Source organism: Platalea leucorodia (assembly GCF_965183815.1).
Source record: "Platalea leucorodia genome assembly, chromosome: Z".
NCBI classification, from domain to species: Eukaryota; Metazoa; Chordata; class Aves; order Pelecaniformes; family Threskiornithidae; genus Platalea; species Platalea leucorodia.
The window spans coordinates 69,351,298-69,370,807 of record NC_138858.1 but is presented as its reverse complement, the minus strand read 5'-3'; the positions used below and the strand labels follow the sequence as shown (position 1 = coordinate 69,370,807).

General features: G+C 34.9%; 1 protein-coding gene across 15 annotated transcripts in view; it reads left to right on the top strand.

Moving 5' to 3' along the window:
- Positions 1 to 19,510, top strand: part of DMXL1 (Dmx like 1) — an 83,931-nt gene that overhangs the window by 42,193 nt on the left and 22,228 nt on the right. For 13 of the 15 annotated variants that reach the window (XM_082336742.1, XM_082336746.1, XM_082336741.1 and 10 more), the window contains 11 exons: positions 262 to 431; positions 1,628 to 1,725; positions 2,412 to 2,577; positions 3,366 to 3,615; positions 5,272 to 6,362; positions 6,626 to 6,817; positions 8,078 to 8,154; positions 8,346 to 8,473; positions 10,193 to 10,441; positions 10,829 to 10,942; positions 18,693 to 18,856. In XM_082336742.1, coding sequence (XP_082192868.1) covers positions 262 to 431; positions 1,628 to 1,725; positions 2,412 to 2,577; positions 3,366 to 3,615; positions 5,272 to 6,362; positions 6,626 to 6,817; positions 8,078 to 8,154; positions 8,346 to 8,473; positions 10,193 to 10,441; positions 10,829 to 10,942; positions 18,693 to 18,856 — 2,699 coding nt within the window. The remainder of the gene's footprint in view (positions 1 to 261; positions 432 to 1,627; positions 1,726 to 2,411; positions 2,578 to 3,365; positions 3,616 to 5,271; positions 6,363 to 6,625; positions 6,818 to 8,077; positions 8,155 to 8,345; positions 8,474 to 10,192; positions 10,442 to 10,828; positions 10,943 to 18,692; positions 18,857 to 19,510) is intronic. The other 2 variants (XM_082336735.1, XM_082336747.1) reach the window with 1 other exon arrangement.

Genomic DNA, 19,510 nt, shown 5'->3' with positions numbered 1-19,510 from the left:
AAGGCATCTGCAGATGTGCAGTTGAGTGTGCCTCCTTCCAGTTTTCATTTGTATCGCTAGCTTTCTTTAGTATTTGGTATGCAGTGCTTACAAATGTTCTTCAATGTCTGTTGCCTCATCAGCAATGCACTTAGAAATCCAAAATAAACAATTTGACCTTCTTCCCTTCTCCCTTTCCCACCCCCTTGTCTTCAGATTCTGGATTATTTTATTAGTGAATCTTTTTTTTTTTTTTTTTTTTTTAAATGGCTTATTATGTAGGCTTATCTACTAGTCATTTTGCCTGGGCATTTCATTCAGTGGCAGAAGAAGAACTACTGAGCATGCTTCCTGCGGTACAGAAAGGAGATCCAACATGGTCGGAACTCAGAGCTATGGGTATAGGATGGTGGGTTCGAAATATCCATAGCCTGAGGAAATGTGTAGAAAAGGTAAACATAGCATTCTGAAACAAAATTACCAAACTTTTTTCAAACAGCTGTCCTCTGGTGTTTACCTTCTATTTATGTGGTTTTAACTTTTTAGATATGTTCAGTGTTTCTGAATGTTTTATGCTGTATTTTTTTTGTACGTATAGTTTGTTGTATGAATATGAACTTTTGTATTTAACTGTTCAGTACTGTAGGTTTCAAATTCCAGTGTGAAGTACATTGCAGGCTTTTAGATATTCCATTTTGAAGGTGGCAGTGTACAGTGCTTATTGTGGATGCTGAAGATACAGATAGAGCATATAGTTGGTTTTTATAGCAAAATTAGGAAACAAGTTACAGGAAAATGTTCTCCTTAGAAACCTATCAGAAGCAGGGTCAACTAAAATATTGTACATCTGTTTTGCAAATTGATACATTTCCATGATTACAAAACCTTCTATTGTTTTGTTTTGGCTTGTTGTTGTTTTTTTTTTTTTTTTTTTTCTATATATGTATTTTAATCATCACAGATGTGGCAATAAGCCTAGCCTCATTATCACTTGTTTTAAGCTCTTGGAAAAGCCAGGTGTGTTGAGCTAGAAAATGATATGCACAAGATACTTTCACTACAAAGCACAAAGTGGTAAAATGCATGTGTCTACTTTTACTTTTCAACTTCAGCAATTAATCATCACTTTAGGAAACTTACCTGCCTTGGTTTTAAAAAATTCCAAGTATTCTGGGCCTGCATTTAATGTTACCTTACATGGGTCTTGGACTATTCTTGCTGCCACTTACCCCTTTTTTTCTTTCTAACCTCCAAAAGTAATCTCCTGTAAACAGCTTTTCTCCTGTTGTGACTGGTCCCAGCCTGTTCTTCAAGACTCCATTTGTCCTTTGGTTACCAGAGCAACTAATAAATTAATTTTGTTATGATTTCAGGAACTGATTTCAGATGTAGGCATTCCCATTTGATCTGCCAAAAATCTTCTAGAACTGGAAAAGCTTTAGCTAAATGATATCAACCAAAAACAAGGGGTTGAGGCTGTGGTATCTTCATGCGTTCTTATGTCAGACTCATAGTGAGAGGAGGGATCCTATATTAAAGAGAACTTCCAAGCACTGTGGGGTGTGGCATACCAGAAGCAACAGGAATCCCATTTAAGGTTCATTTAAATTTTGGTTGGGTTTTTTTTGCTGTTGAACTCTCTTCACAGGTGGCTAAAGCAGCCTTTCAGCGAAACAATGATCCACTTGATGCGGCCATTTTTTACCTTGCAATGAAAAAGAAGGCTGTGATCTGGGGATTATACAGGTAGGAGACATGCAAGCTCTTATGTGGAGTTTCATACTGTCTGGTATAACTTTGGGGAAAAAAGTTGAAGGTGATGGTAATCTAAAAGAAGTACAAATATTACCATGGAAAGCTGAGATTTGATTTCTAGATTAGTCTCTACTTTGGGTAGTTTTTAAGCTTCTTGTATTTACTGAGGTAATGAGTTGCTGCTTCAAGTTTTAGTCTCAAATCTACTGTAATTTCAATCACTGCTTAATTCTGATTTACTTTGAGGATTACCTGTGTAGTGTGTGGAATGACATGGCTATCTTTTAGAAGAGTGTTTGTAGTTATACATTTTACCTTAAGTTCAGAGGACTGAATTAAGTCTGTCTTTTGAACTGGTGTTTCATAATATAATGTTCAACGCTGCAAACTTTTTAAAAAGTAGTTTGCATTGTCACTTATTCTTAAGACCTCACCTGGGAAAAATGAGCTTTTCTGTATTTGTATCAGGTTAACTGAAAATACCGTTAGTTTTTGTATTTACTAAAGTTGTTGTTATTTCTAAATATGAAGCTTCGTATGCTTCCAGTGTGGTGAGAGCCTCTGCATTTCCTAATGAAAAGATCTGTGTAAAATTCTACTAGCATCTAAGGAAATGAAGGGCCATAATGCACCTAGTAAAGTATATAATATTTTTATCAATTATGTTCAATATGCAGGTCCCAAAAAGATACTAAAATGACACAGTTTTTTGGAAACAACTTTACTGAGGACAGATGGCGTAAAGCAGCATTAAAGAATGCTTTTTCTTTGCTTGGCAAACAGCGTTTTGAACATTCTGCAGCATTTTTCTTGTTGGCAGGACACTTAAAAGATGCAGTGGAGGTAATAATGAACTTTTTTAATGTTTAAGACTGTTATATTGTCCCAAACTTAGAAATATATTGAATGTGACTTGCATTTTGCATTCGTACAACCACTGAAGATTCTGATTTGTTTGTGCTCTTTCCCACCCTGCCCTTCCACCCCAAATTAATGACAAATACAAATCTTTGATCTTGATGTTTTGATTCTGTTTTAGCTCTCATGGTAGTAATACTAAAAAGTCCCGTGGTTAATTTCTCCATAATATTATTAAGAGGCCTACCTACCATTAACTTGCTTTCAGATTGTCTGCTCTGTCATATGTGAAGACAACATAGTTTTTCATTAGGAAGTTTCAGATCTGAAAACAAAGGTTTTTTGGCAGTGATGTGGGTTGGCTCCTAGAATCCCTTCACAAAAAAAAAAAATCATTTCCTGGGTCTGTTTAAATTGAAAAGCTGGGAGGAAATTCATCTCTTTGATAATGAAGGATTTGTTCTGTAAAGCTTCGTAACCAAAACATACGGCTTCAAGAGGTGGCATGTGCACACTGACAATGATTTATTGAAGCCAATTGATTTCAAAAATCTATTGTCATGTCAGACTTAAACTAAAGAAATTGCAAATCAGATCTTGCGTATCATAGTCAGCCACAGCTATTCTGCGTAGTTCCTGCTAATTTTTTATGGAATTGATAGACCTAGTTATCTCAATCTAAACAGATTTGTGTCACTTCCTGTCTTGTGATCATTTTAACCAGAGGAGAAATTATAACGTTTGGTCTTGTGAATATATTTATTTTCAATTAGGTCTGCCTTGAAAAACTGAATGACATTCAACTGGCTCTTGTAATAGCAAGGCTTTATGAGTCAGAGTTTGAAGTATCTAGTACTTATAAATCTGTACTACAGAAGAGAATTTTGGGAAGTGTGTTTCCTGGAAAAGAGAGCTCAGGAAACATGCACTGTGACCCTTTTCTGCGAAGTATGGCTTACTGGATTTTAGAAGATTATAGCAAGGCTCTTGACACTTTGATTAAACATTCTGTTGAAGATGGAGGTAAGAATATGAGTATTTTGCCTGTTATGTTGGTTTTAACTATTTGTTGCTTTAAGTAGTAGTTTCTTAAAGCATAGTCTGAACAATATCAGGTACTGCACAGTTGCTCAGCGTTGCTAGTAAGTAGCTTGCTGTAACAATGTATTTTTGTAGGGTTTTATCCTAAATGTGGTGACTGTGGTGGTGTTATCCTGTATCTCATGAATGGATACTTAATTTATCCTTTAAGTATGTGAATATCAGGATAATGAGAATGACCCTGCAGTGATGCAGCTGTTTTTCCAGCAGCAACTTAAAGATGAAGAGACAAATTAACTTCATTAGTTAATTTGACTCCATCACAAGCTAGGAAAAAATTTTATTGCATAGTTACATAGCAGAGTCTGGAAGACATGGCGGTTTGTAGCTTTTAGTCCTTGGGAAGAATGGTTGACCACAACGATAAACTGCCATAGCAAAGATTTTGATATTCACTATGATACAAGACGACCCACGTGGTGCCTGAAATAGCATGTAAGTCTCCTAAAGTGGTTCTTTTCCCTGTTCACTTGCTAGCTTTATAGGCCTTCTAAGAATCAGTTGTATTATTTCCTAAAGTTAATGTTCTCAAGGAAGTTAAATGTTTCAAGTCCCTAGTAGTTAGCATAATAGCTGGTTTCAGTCCTGGCTGCTGAGAGAATCTTGATGGGTATAAATGAAGATTCAAATCCCCAGAGTTGTGCAATTAATTTTAAGAACTGATTTCAGCAGAAGTTACATTCCTCAAGATAATTTTGAGCAAATGAGGGATGTAGTATTTAGTTGTTTCCGTCTTGGTCATATCCTCATGTGTAAAATAATATTTAAATGTTACTAATTCTTCTGTAGAAGTTCAATGGCTTGTTTGTGGTGTGTTGCTTTATTTTCTTACTTAAAAGGGGCTCTTTCATGTACCTTTTCCTATTATCTGTAGTTAGTTGTGCCATAACTCCTGACAGAGGAAACAGTAAGGGTATATCTCAGCTAACCTGGACTCTTCAAAATCTGTGTGAATCATTCTGTGCTGATGCTCGTATCTTTTCAGGGGTTTTCGTGTTGTGCTTTTGGACGTGAAAATAAAATCTGTAGGTGCTGCACTGCTACATAATTCATTTATTTGTATGTAATAGTGATCAATATGTATAAATGTTAAGGATTTCCTAGTTTTATTATAAGTTGCATTTTTGTTAAGAGGTAGACAAAATAAAAAATACTAATAAAAAAATTTTAAAAATTCTTTTTTTTTTTTTTTTAAGTAAAAATAGTAACATGTAACATCTTACTGTCGTTTAGTGATGGAGACTTCAGAAATCTAAACTGAACAGGAACGTGGTCTTGTTTGACTGCAGGAGAACTAGTCTGACTGCAAGGAAAAGAAATAACTGTTTTAAATTAAAGGTCTTACCTGGTCTACCATTCAAGCATCTCTTTTTAGTAGTGATTAGGTTTGGCAATGTCCTCCCTCCAAAGACACCCAAATGATAAAGGTGTGCAAAGGAAGGCGAAAAGGGGGATGCAATGAAGTAAGCAATAGAATGAATATTAAGACCTAATAGCCTTCTGATGAACTTAGAACTTTGCAGATGGATTATTTCATACAGAATGTTAGATTTTCCTCCTGATGCAATATCTTTTCAGATGAAGGAGATGGCTCATCGAGTTGTAACCCTGCGGTGTTTAACTTCTATAACTACTTAAGAACACATCCTCTCCTGTTGAGACGTCATTTTGGGTCTTCTGATACATCTTCCACACACATTTGCCTGACAGTAGAAAGTGGATTAGCTGACAAAATCAACCTAGGCGAAAGACGGCTGTTTTTCACCACTGCATATGCTCATCTAAAAGCTGGTTGTCCTATGTTGGCCTTGGAAGTGTTATCAAAGATGCCCAAAGTTGTCAAGAGGTCGAAGTCATTCTGTAGATCCCCTAGTTTAATGGATACTAGTAAAGATTTTTCACCATCTTCTCCAGTTAAAGAGTTGGAAACAAAAGACCAGTCTTCCAGTGTTGATTGGTCACAGCCAGTATTGAATGGTCTAGGTTCATCTTCAGATTGTTCATCAGGAAAACATTCAAGTTCAACTCTGTCCTTTGACTGGAGCCAGCCAAGTGTAGTATTCCAAGATGAACACTTGAAACTACAGTCAGACAGTGATGAAAGTGATGAGAGTGAAGATTCTTCCCTGGTAATGAAAGAGCTAAAACCTCTGAAGAAACCTGAAAAATTATATGAAACAAGTTCTAGCTACACAGAATCTTTTAGTGTAGTTGATGACAAAGATATTCTGAGTCCATCAGAAGATATAATTTCAGCACAGCTGAAGTTTAGAGCATGCCTGAAAATTCTTACTGTAGAGCTTCGTACGCTGTCCACTGGTTATGAGGTAGATGGTGGGAAGCTGAGGTATCAGCTTTATCAGTGGCTTGAAAGAGAAGTGGTAGCTCTTCAAAAGACCTGTGATTATAATGTTGAAGTAGAAGAGATACAGTCAGGAATTAGTGTGATGCCAGAGGAAGCTACGGTACATGAAAACCCTGAAGACTCCGCTGACCAGCAAAAAAATATGCTACAGAAAGAAGACTTTCAGAGAAGACGTCAATGGCTTCTGAAATACCAGTCTCTCCTCAGAATGTTCCTTAGTTACTGTATACTTCATGGCTCTCATGGTGGAGGTTTGGCATCTGTCAGAATGGAATTAATTCTGCTATTGCAGGAATCTCAGCAGGTATGTGGGGGAGCTTAATTTGTGTTTTGTCTTGCTTCAGGTTTGTTGTAGATTTTTTTGAATGTGTTTCATATTATTGTTGAAGTTTTCTTATTATAGCATGCAGCTGTTTTATAATAACTGTAACACTGTTTTTAACATGTAATGTTTTCTGTAGGTTATGGGGTTTTTTGTTTAGAGTCCCTTTGCCCTCTTTCAAAAGTTCTGTTCCCTTTAGGAAGCTGTACTATCACTTCGTGTGTGTGTTTCTTGCTTGTTTTTAGGAACAGTCAATACAGATACCTTCCAGCCCTCTACCAGAGCAAAGCTCCATACCTCTCCTATTTGCTTGCACAGCTAGTGCCAAAACAGTGGTGGCTAATCCATTGCTACATCTTGGTAACCTAACTCACGATATATTACATGCCATAATAAACCTTGATTCACCACCTCATCCAGATACTCAGAACAACAAGGTGTGTATTTTTTTTATAGTTGTTTGGGTTTGTTGTTGTCATTGTCCAGTTTGATGAAGTCATGAATCTTTTTCTGACAGCATGAAAACTTTCTGATGTGCCTACCTGTGACAAGTAATAGAACTGTGGAACATAGGTGTTTTCTGTAGTACTATAATGTCCACTGATTATTACTTATTGTTGAGGTGTTGAGCATCTGGTTCAACAAGCTGAAGTACATTGGCCTCTCTCAGGACTCAGTATTTGTCCAAGATGACATCTGTTGTGGAAAACATGTTGTACTACATTATCAGCGTCACGTTTGTCTTTATGACAGTATGATCATTACTTCTATTATATTAATGATACACTCTGCATTTCAGTCCTAGACCTAAGTAAAATTAAGTTTTGAAGTGTAAAAACTGATTATCAGCAAAGTGCACTAAACTCAAACTTTTTTGTGAAACAGTATATATGTTTATACAGTAAAACATAGTCTTTTTTTTTTTAAGTTACGTTTCTGTAAGATTTCTTCTATATTTAACGTTGGACTGGAAACCAAACTTAAAGTGTTAGATTAGATCTTTCCTGAAGTTTTGTATGAGTTAGGTCCCAAATCATGTTTACTTTTCCTAGAGATTTCTAGAGACTACTCAAGAGATTGCACAGTTCCTTGTCTGTGCTTCATTTCAGAGGTAACAGACAAATAAGTATAATAAACTAATTTTTTTTACTGAACCTTTTTGATCAACAGATTCTCTAGCTCTTTACGTACGTGTGTTTTGTGATACATTAAGAAAAGTATCAGCTATGATAAAAAAAGATCAGTGTGATACTGAGTAAATTGTGTGTGTGTCTGAGAGCTGCACAAGAATTGGTCAAAAACTAAGTTGCATTATAATTTCCATTCTGAAGCAAAGCCTTTGTATTCTGAGACAGCATATTGCTACTGTCTTAGGGTATAATCACTTATAACTGTTGTATAGAGGTTTAATATGTTGCTGTTTCTTAATTGAAAACATTGCAGCTAGAGCTGATCTGTGATTATGGGTTGGTGCGGTGAGTGAGTGCTTCCCCTTCCCTTTCATTGCAAAGTGAACTGATTTCTCTGAAATGAATTCTGAAGAGAAGGTGGCTTTGTAAGTGATTTTTGCCATAAGTGCTTGTACTTTTGATATTCAGTTCTTGTTCCACTGTTAGAAATCTGTATGCGTGAGAGGCTATGATACTAACCACTGGTCATCATCAGTGTAATATGTTCTATAAAACTTTGTCTTACAGATATATGTAATGCATACCTTAGCAGCGTCACTCTCTGCTTGCATCTACCAATGCCTTTGTGATGGCCACAGCTACAGGTAAAGGTCTATGAAAAGTACTTTCTAGAGCATGGTCAACACACTTGTCTCACTGTAGTGATGGTATAATACATAATGCACCGGAAGGTAGTGCTCACAGCTGCCTACATCTAGAAAGGGCCATCTCTTGAACAGTTTTAAACACAACTTTTTTTTTAATAAATACAACATCCCACTTTTGTGTTTCACAGCTCATTTCAAGCAAATCAGTTCACTGGAACAGTGTATCAGACAGTACTATTAACTCAGCGCCATTCTCTAAGAACAGGAAGCTTAGAAGAAACAGTGACTCCCAATACATCACCTGCTCAATGGCCAGGTATCTAGAGTTGATTTGTTTCTTTCCTCTTAAGGAAAACTTAATTGTCTGCATCTACTGTAAGAGAGTGTATCTATGCTCTGGACTTTCTAGTAGTATTTGTAACAGCTGTGTGGTAAAAATAAGTTCTTATAATAAAATTTTGTCTTCATTTTTCAAAAGCTGTAAGCTAGTAGTTCTGGTTATTCACTAAGTCAAGTTGATTTATATTGCTTTCTCTTGCTAAAAAATGTTAGTGGAGGCTCTAGTAAAGGGCAGGTAAATGGAAAGTAGGGTGTTGTCCTGTGCTCTACTTGCTCCCCCTGCAGGCAACAGATCAGTCTCATCATTATTCTACTTCCTTACTCTTGAAAAGGACATGGAAGGCTATCTTAGTTTGTGCTCTATCTCAGAATGGTTGTAGTTTATGTACAACTTTTGAACTAACTTGAAACTATTGACAATACAAAGTTTATAACGAATTGTGTTTTGCTGTAGCTCTGAAACCCACGTAGGACTTCAGGTAGTTCTTAAAGTGTGCTGGGATCTATGCTAATGAACCTACACTAGTCATATTAGAGGGAGTGTAAACCATGTAATATGTGTCTGTCTGAGCTTCAGTTTACAGCACTAACTTTAACGTAAGTGTAGCCAAGAAATATGCTTTCATATTATGGGATTTGTTTTTTCAATAAGAAAATTTCACATTAAAAAAATTTTTTTTAGAACCTTAAGCAGTCTTTGTATTTGATGCTATACTAGATTTTCTTTTCTGCAAAACATTCTGTCACTGAATCTACAGATTTCAGAGAGAAATCAGATTATCATCTGTTTTTTCCTTATTTCATTAGTTGCAGGGTTAAATTTCTAATGAATGGGACAAGGGATTGTTAGCAGTTGTGCTACCTTGAACTTATTTCTCTATTTTTTTTAATAGCATCACATGCTTTATGTGCAAGTGGGAGAGTATGACACAAAGCAGAATTCTTTGGCCACTGCTTTTTGTATTTTCTCTTATGTGCACAAAGTGACACAGTTGGAGCCGCATCTGAAACTCTATACAACTTTTCGTGGGAGCGTAAAAACACTACAGGATGTTTAGTACTTGGGTGAAAGAACACTTGTCAGACAGTGTTAGCTTTACCAGAGTAAACAGAGAATATAGCATTTCAACTTAGTGTTATGCTGGAATTATAAACCTAACTGGTGAAACAAGCACCACAGGAAAGTCAATGAGCAGATTAGTATTTTTTATCTTAAGATTTGGATGCTATGTATTAAATATGCTGTGAGGTACTGAATTAAAAGTAGAGAATAAAGGGCTAACCCTTTGCTGAAAGAATTGAAGAGCCAGAAAAGAGAGAGCTTGAGACATGGGGGGAAGAAAGATTCATGTAAGTAAAGGAACTAAATGTTGTATCATAGAGTTTCAGTACCAGGGAGTTGAATTAAAGCTGCCAGTGTTTTATTTAAGATATATTCCAAAATGTGAGTGCTTTTTTGTGGTGTTTTTTTTCTCTTATTCTTGAAAAGTTGATATGTATTTCTTTAACTGTTAGCCCAAAACATGGAGCTGTTAAAAATAAATAGCATGTGACTTTTTCCTGGAGTTTTCCATTTCCTCTAAAACTTAGAATTTTTCTACACTAGAAGGTTGCCAGTCAAAATACCCATGATAATCCAGAGTATGTTCACACACACATATATGGTTTGTTTTTTTTTTTTTTTCTTTATAAATAGGAATAACAGCTCTGATACGTCTCTTGAATTCTGCTGGTGAGGAAGCCCAGCCAGGTCTCACGGTTTTACTTTGTGAAATCCTGACTGCAGTCTATCTGAGTCTGTTCATCCATGGCCTAGCAACACATTCTAGCAATGAGTTGTATAGAATTATGGCTCATCCACTTAACAGCAAAATGTGGTCTGCTATCTTTGGAGGAGGAGCTCATATGCCCAACAGAGGACAACTGCAATTAAAGACAAAAACTGGTTAGTTCTGTTGTTTTACTTATATATGTCTTCTGGGTTTTTTAAGAAAGTGGTGTGACTGCTGAAAGCTTAAGACTAATTGCTTTAAATAGTTCATGTTCAGTAAGAATTCAGTATGGTTTTAGATCAGCAAAGAAAAACAACGCTTGAAAATTATTAGTATAGGTATTGTGTAGAAGAGGGTAGGAAGCAGAAGTGAATCTTACTGAAATAAGGTTTCCAAGTAGCACAACACTGTAATGTGAGGGGGTTACGTTCATCTTAAAGAGAAAATTTTCAGCACTATTACAGCTTAGTTTTTAATGTTAATTTTAAAGTTTTCCAGTTCTCTCATAGCAGGAATATATTCCCATTTTACAAATACAGTATGTTTTCTCTCTTTGGCAGGTAGGCACTTCCCAATGCCTAGCCCACATCAGGTGGTAGTGTTCTCCATGGAATGCGTGGGGTTTTCCAAATCCCTTACCACCTTCAGTACTCATAGTCCTACCAAATCTTCAGGCAAGATACTAGATTTAGTACTAGGCCTCTACATGCAGTTTGCTTTGTGTGATTTTTTTGCATATGTAGAAAGACAGAAAAACTTCTGTTTGCAAGCCATGACATAAAAATTTAAAGCAAAGTTTTGTAACTAAAGCAGCAGTTGAATTGGGCCTTTTTAAAAAAGAAAATTGGCAGTGCTATTGTATTCTTACTACACTTCATTTGAAATCAATGTTAATTATAAAATGACTTTGACCATGGTTTGAAAGGATCAGAAGTGTTTCGTATCTTTGGAGAGCTGCTTGTTTTGCTTTTTGAATATAAGCATTATTATGCATGTGGATTTCTAAGTGTTCATTCTAGACATTACAAAAGAAAGATGTCTTGTTGATATTCAATTTTGATAGTCTGAGAACCCTTTAGGAAAGCAAACAACCTTCAAGTTTTAAATTCAGATTATTATAAATTATCCTGAGGTCCAGAATGAATTCTGTAATGCTTTTCTTTTTGGTATAGATTTGTGCTTTTTAATTTAGTTGGACTTCTATAAAACCAAGAACGACAGTCCTACAAATTATCTACTTTTTTAACAGGAAGATTTTGTAAAGATAAATTTACTTGAACGATGGTGACTTTGTACATCACATCTGAATATATATCCATATAAATTATAACTTAAACTATATAATTTTTATTATTATACTGTTGTTATTGATATTAGATGTATGTTACATATAAAAATGTCTTACCTTGCATTTAAGGAAAGCTGGAAATTCAGTCTGTTTAAATACAGACTTTGTCAGACATTTAGAAAAGTATTTTCAGAGTAGAGATCATTTAATCAAAAGTGAGTTCTTATTCTAGATCTGATCAGTTTTCTCTGTAGTATTGAATAAATATTTCTCATTATAATTTTTTTAACGTAGATATATTTGCCATATCAGAATTGTTGGAAGGCATAACTGGCTTTTGTTTGCAGTTCTAAGTTTCCTAGGTGTTGGTAACTGCATAGTGAGGTGTGTTTAATGCTGCTTCTACTGCTGTTTTAAAATGATAATTGTTTTTACTTAGAGGTGTGTTCTGAAATTATACTAAATGCCTGTCTACTGCGTGTTTTTCTTAAAAATGAATGCTGGCTGTCTGCAGAATTAGTAAAACTGTTGCTGGAAGAATCAATGCTGAAACTGAAAATTTGAGGGAAGAAGGGACCTTTTTAAATACTAATTTGTAGGGATAATCAAACACTGGAAATTGGGGCCTAGAGGGATTGTGGAGTCTCCATCTTTGGAGTTATTCAAAACTTGAACAAACTAGGCCATCACCTAAGTTAGCCTTATTCTGAGCAAGAGGTTGGACCAGGTCCCTTCCAACCTACGTAATTCTAGGATTCTGTAGGTCCATTATTTGTTTTTTAATGCATGTTTATCTAGAGCAAATTTGGGGGAAAGAATTTTGGAGAAACATCTTTCTCTGTTACTTTAAAAAAAAAAAAAGGGGGGGGGGAAAAATAGACCCCCACTGAAGCAGAGGAGTCGGGTTAAAATCAGCTATATTTTTGTGCCGTTACTGTTATCTCTTGCTTTTTCTTCTGACACACAGAAGCAAACACTGAGAAGTGACTGGAATGCTTGTTCCAGTCAACTATGGCACATTCTTCCATAATATGATTTAGACTTCGTGTAGCTTTCTGTTTTGTTATGCATAACTAGACTCTTTTTTCTTAAGCTTATTTTTAGATTTTTGTGAAATATTTTCAGTCTCAAGTAAAGATCAAAACCCAAAAATTCTTAACACTAAAAATTCTACTACAAAATAGTAGAATATAGTTGATGTATAGCTGAATATAAAATTTCTCTTAAATAAGTATGATCTTCCTTTTAGACATAAACTAAAAAACAGGAACCAAAAAATAGTTCCTGATAGTCTTGTAAAATGCTGACCTCTGTTAAGAATCAGTTTGTATGAAAAACTATTGTTTTATTGCCTCTTTGACAGTAAAGATCAGACAAAGCAGAGCAGTTTGAATGCTTTTGAGAGCTGCCTGACATGTTATACTTTCCAGACTTGTTTCTTGTTTTTGCAGTTGCAGCAAATGATTTTGACAAACTGGGTTGCCATTTGAGAATTTATATTATGTCTAAAAATTGTGGGTGTGTCTTGTTTTCAAAGAGGCAATTAGCATCTGAAAAATAACCCTATTGTTGATTATAGTAGATCTTTTCAGAATCATATTAATATATAGTTTCTCTTCAAAACTGCCTCAGAAAACTGTTTTGTAACTTAAGTCTATATAAAGGTGGTAAGTTCTCTATAATCCAGAGGGTTCTTAAGGAAAAATTTGAATTTTGCTTTAACAGTTAGAAATCCATAATTTCATTTCATATATTCAGTTATTCCATGCTACAAAGTAAATTAAATGAAAAACTGGTTCCAAAACTTGAGTATTTTACAAGTACACTTTATACACTTAAAGATGTCATTTTGGGTTTCAGATGTAGAAAATCAGAAATCTGATAATACTTGATTATTGAGACAGGTTATTTTTCTCTGCTGATTGTTTTAACTTTCCAAGCAATTAAAAAAGTTTTAACACAAATACTATTTCTGAGTACTGTCATAGTTGTACTTTCATAGGGAGAAATGATAAACTGTCAGCTCTTACTGTGATGAGTTTTGCCTAACATGCCAGAGATTTTGACACAGATGCCTTGATAATAAGGATGTGCACATAAAATTTATCCATAGGATGTGAAATCCTGCTGTTAGTCTTATGCATGTATTTCTCTTGTTAGATCCTCTGAATTAATTTGTAGCTTTCGCTTGGTCTCCACAAACTGTTATTCATGACTTCCTAGAAAACATACTGCAATGACAGATAGTATAAATGTCTGACTTCAAGTAACAGAGCATCTAAGCAGAAGATGAATTTATTATTTGGCCAAGTTTTGTTTAGGCAATTGTAAAGAAAAAACAAACCCTTAGAACTCTTGCATTTATCTGCTTGTTGTACCTACTGTGAGGTAGGTTTCATCCAGAATCTAAAACAAAACCACCACAGAAACTGAACTTGCATTAGCAGTGCTTCAGACTAGACGCTCTCTGCTTCAGACTAGATCCAGCAATGCTATAATCTGCTACTCAATTTCACCAGCAAATCAGAAACAATGGTAAAAAGTGTTTGTTTTTAGACTTTATCTCCAGGAATGTCTTAATCTCAGAATAGATAAAGGGATACAGATTCCTCAAGTTTTAAAGCCTTCCAGCCTGTATAAGGACCTACAACAGCCATGCCAAACTACTCCGTTTTAATACAGAATTCCCTGTGATATTGTTAGTGATGGAAACTGACATCAATGTGAGAATAATTGCCTTTAATTCTGAGCTGGAATTCGAGACTGCAACATTGGGCTTGTTTTCTTACTGTACTTTGGAGTACTGAGTACTTCATTACTTGTATGGCCTTTCTATTCTGTGTTAAAGTCTTTGTCTTCACACTATTAATGTCTTATTCTTGGTTAAGTCAACCATTAAAACAGATTAGAAGTTTGGCTTGAAGTATTTGCACTGTGAATGATGGAGTTACTTTGGTTCAGTACAAGAAGCCTTAGATGGTCAGAACAGGATATATCAACAAAGTTTGTGTATGCCACTAAGTACTTCATTGTGCTTATCTGATTTTTTGAGAGGTTTCCATTTATTTATTGAAATGTCTACAATGTATATAATGTCTTCAGAAACATCTGAGAGTTTAATATATACTTGCTTTGAGCTTTTCAGTGAATCACTAGTCATTAAATGGTGCATAAATACAATAAAGAATCTACAGTCTTGTGTACATATAGTAATCAAACTGCAGCTTATGGAACTGAATTGCAGTTGCCACTGTTGAGTGCTAATTCATTAAATTAATCACTTTGGCCACATGGGTTATTGCCTGTGAGAAAGTAGAATATCATGTTGAAAATTTCAGGATTGGTAACCTTGCAAAATGAAAATTCTTTTTAGGTTTGAAGTCGAAGTGTCCAGGAGTGTAGATTTTTCACCAGGCTGGTGTTCGAGTTGGCTTTCATATCTTCCCAAAGAATTACAGAAATCTGTGCAGGGCTTTACACTTACTAAAATGATTTGAGGTGTGATTCAAAATCAGTATTTCTTTGTCATGTTTCTGTCATTCCACTCTGTTCTGGGCTTCAGCAGTGCTAATAATTGTTGATGCCTTCAGTCAAGGGTGATGCTTTTTTAAGAGGACTTCTTCATAATTTTACATCTCTTAATGAGGACTTGCATTTCTTGTAGGGTGATGGGGTGTTGATGCTTCATGTCTGCACACAGTCTTCAATAAAACACAGTAACTCTGTCTTGCATTTTAGTGTTTTTGGGAAATTGAAAGAGATCCGCCTTTTAGCTCTTCCTGGGAAGGTGGAAGGGAGGTGATGTGGGCAACAAGTCTTTTGAATATCATTGCATGTGTCAGATCTTGGCAGAAATAGAAGCATTTTCCATGTCTGAGATATTGCAATAATCTTGGAAAGTAACATAAATTTTACATTTGTCTTATAAGTAAAATGAGACCCAAGATAAATGTACCCGTGTAAAAGAGTTTTAACTAGAAATATGAGAAATTTGAAAGTGAATATAATTGATGATCTGAAATCCCAAATGACAAAGTCAGATTCTTAATGAACTTGTTAATTTATTTAAAGATTTTTAGAATGCAAAAAAAGAAATTGGCATTAGTAGTATGTATGTCAAACCACTTAGATGGTTGTGCATTTGCCTTAAATACTGATTTTTTTTCCAATGGCTAGCTTGCAGTATTCTTAAAGATACAGAGAATGATCCAACAGAATGGAAAAAAGTACTATTTTAAAGTAAAGCATTTGCTTTTTGAATTCTGTTTAGAAGAACAACCTGCAAGCATATACTTGCTTATTTCTGTATCATGCAACACTTGCTCCTTATTTTATGCCTAGTGAATTTCTTTTTTTTGAGCAATTGCTAAAAATTCATACAGTGATGCATGTGCATGCTCTTTCTTACCTGATGAGCTTTAAATAATGAAATGAAAATGCATTGTACTGAAGCTGTTATATTTGCAACTTTTAGTACAGGTAAGTGGATTTCAAATAATATCCCTAACAGGAAAAAAAAAAATTATGATACAGTATAGTAGTGCAACACAAACTGTTGAAATATCCCAGTTTCAAGATGAAAGATGAGATGCTGTCTTCAGCTTTTATTAGATTATCTATATAAATTATTTTATAGTTCAGCTGCTTGTAGTGGTAATGGTTGTCTTTGTACATGGTCAAAAATGATTTTGAAAATCCTTGGAAAAAATATGGGTTTTTCTGGTCCAAAAATGACCAGAAATTATGGAAAAAAAAATCCATCGGCCACTGTGAACACAGAGAATTTGCACATTTCAAAAAGAAATTAAAAAAAAACAAACCATGAAAAATCATAGTTGTGAGGTATAAAAAACTCAATTTTTTTTTTTTTTTTAAAAAATCAACTTAAATCTTACCTTCCTCACTGTTTACAGGTGGCTCAGTTTGTGTTATGAGCATGTAAGTCCTATGTGGAATATAACTGTTCTTAAATGAGCGCTGTTTTTCTTTCATCCAGAGTGTTAGACCTTCTGTTTTCAAGTGATCGGAGTACCCATAAGAGTTTCGAAGCAAGTAGTCTTTCAAGCATATATCAAGACTCAAAAGTCTCCTGTGGATAAAACATGTAAACAAAACAACATAAGGGTGTAGGAAATACTTCTTTGTAGTTGTTCACTCCAGGCATACATAGGGATGCTGGCTCTTTTTATGCCATCCCCAGCATTGTTAACAGGAGAAAGTAATTTCAGAAGCTTCAATGGAAGTTAGTTTTGTGGGCCCTTGGTAGCAGAAGGGAATAAGGAAAGTTAAAACAATAAAGCACCCATTTACGTTTGTGATGTTCATATTAGTTCATTCTTGCAACGAGTCTGGCCCAACATGTTGATGCTTGAACTCAGTGATAGGGATATGTAATCTCCAGTTCAGCTCTTTTAGCCTGCAGATTTGCTTTCTTTGAGCCTGTTTATTACTTTTGTTACATCAGTCAAAGACTCAAATCATAAGGCAACCCATATTCCCCTTTACTTAAGAGGTGTTTAAATGAGAACTTTTATGACTAACTGCCTGGTCTCGTTATTGCTCTATGCAAAATAAAAAAAAAACCACTTAATTAAACAAGAAACAAGCAAAAAGTTTTTCTATACTCTTCTTCCCCAACTGCTTTTTTTTGCACTTAAAAGAGTGGAGTGGGGTGGAACTTTTTAAAAGAATCACAGTGTGTTCTGTGATTCTTTTGGGTGATGTCGTAGTTTCAGATCTCAACTGGAAAAGAGAAAATGGAAAAAACTGGAAAAAAAAAATGTTCAGTACTTGTTTAAATAGGTGTTGAAAGTTTTGGGGACTTCAAAAGGCAGTTTGAAAAATCTACTTCCTCTTTATCTTAATGTTTTACCTTTCCTTTTTTTACCTAAATCTTGAACCCATTCAATTTTTTCACTGTAGAAACTAATCTCCATGCATTACATTTATCTACTTGAAAATAAAAAACAAATTTTACAATCAAGTAGGAAATGGATTCAAGTCCATTTTGTCTGTAATGGAAGATGAATGAAGGCTACCATGTTGTATCAAATCTCCAAATATGATTCTCTTTCTCCTTCATCCCTTCCACTTCAGAAATATTCTGGAGAGCCAGAACACTAGCTTACTGGTCAGGGACAGTGACAATCAATATCATTCATCCTCTAATAACAGAAAGGCTGTATTGGAATACAGTCCAGCTACCAAGAATTGGAATGGTTTCAGGTCATTAGATGGTTATGTGAGCCTCTTTTTAAGTAAGCCATTACTTTTTCCATATTTGTGAAGTTGATACTTCTCAATTAACAAGAAAATAAGGGATCTGATATGAGGCTTGCTTGTTTGTTCATTTGTGATATAACTGCATTAAGATGTTCCTGATAGCTTGGATAAGCTATTTCCTTAAGTACTGTGATCATCAAGAATGTAATTCAAATAAATCTGTTGTAGACACTTCTTATTCTGAAAAAAGTCAATGTTGGGGGAAGTGAGGAGACCCCTCAACTCCTAGGAGTTAGAGTATTATTACAAATAATTAGTCCTTCCCAATTTATAAGGTATATATCAGATTGTATTAGTTAAAGTGGGATCTTTTATATTTGCTAAAGAAATATATTGTCAGGGCATATGGATTTATCGGAATTGTACTGTTTAGAAAAAAGTACAGACCTCCTCTGGAAGGAGACATGGAGTTAAAACTTGGAGGAGGAATGGCAAGCTTAGATATTTGCACTATGTAGTCTGAAAAACAAGACTCTTGGCTTGTCTTAAAAACTAAGCATAATCAGTATTCAGTAGTGCTTATTAAAGTAAAATAGTTTTGCAGTATTGTTGCTTGAGCAACAATATTTGTCGTCTTTGTAGGAAGAAAGCTTCTAATGCAGTTATGCGTGTACTCTACTATTCTATGTTTGTGCTGGGGATTTTCCCCTTCTGGAGTTGTAGTTATATATTAGTTTTGCATATTTGAGGGTTAACATTTGCTATGCTTATTTGCTACAGAAATGTTAAGATAAAATTCTGAAAACTTGTAATGAGGAAGATTTTTACTTTCTATTATAAATCTCTTTATTAAAAGCAGTAGGGAGGTGGAGCAGACAATTTAAAGCAACATACTGTATTTTCTTCCTCTGTAGATGATGGAGAGAAACAGCAAAAACGTTACAGACTTTCATCAAAAACCTCTCCAAAAGAGAGTTCTCAGTTGCCTGCATTGCCATTGGTAGACCAAGAATCTCCATCTTACAGGGAAAGGTTTATTCCTCCTGAGCTTAGCATCTGGGATTATTTCATTGCAAAGGTAATTTTTTGCTATTACAACAGTTAAATATCTTCTGTCACTTCTGGAATGGTAATTTTTTTCTTCTTAGTCTTTATTCTAGGTATTAATTTAGATGTGTGATAGAAGCTGCCTGTTTTTATTACTCATATTTAGCTTTTTCTAAAATATCGCCTCTAGGTATTTTTGAAACAGCTTTCTTAAAAACTGTAGTTATGAAGTTTATTTGTTTTCAGATAATGCTATGAACAAAACATTTGCTTTTTACAGTTGCAGAGTAAGAATGTATAGGTGATTATGGATAAGCTATTTAGATGAACAAGGAAATGTTGAGAAGCTTTTTTATCATCTCTTTCAAATGGGTGGAATGAATGTGTATACTTACTAGAAATCAAATTATGTTGTCTTCTGTCAAGTCTCCTGTGGCAGATCTTTCTTTGTAGAAAGTTAAAGAATTGTATGGAGTTGTATGGCACATTTCTATATCAAATAATTAGCCATATCAGCAAAATAAATATGTAAGCAGTATTTTGGCAGCAAGGACAAAAAAGAAATTGCCAGTACTGAGTAACACAGGGGGACACTGATGGTGGGCTTGTCATAAATACTGAACTCTGTAGAGAGGGGATAGGATTTTCTTTTTCTTTAGTCCTCTGAGCCCTTGAAAGAACTAGA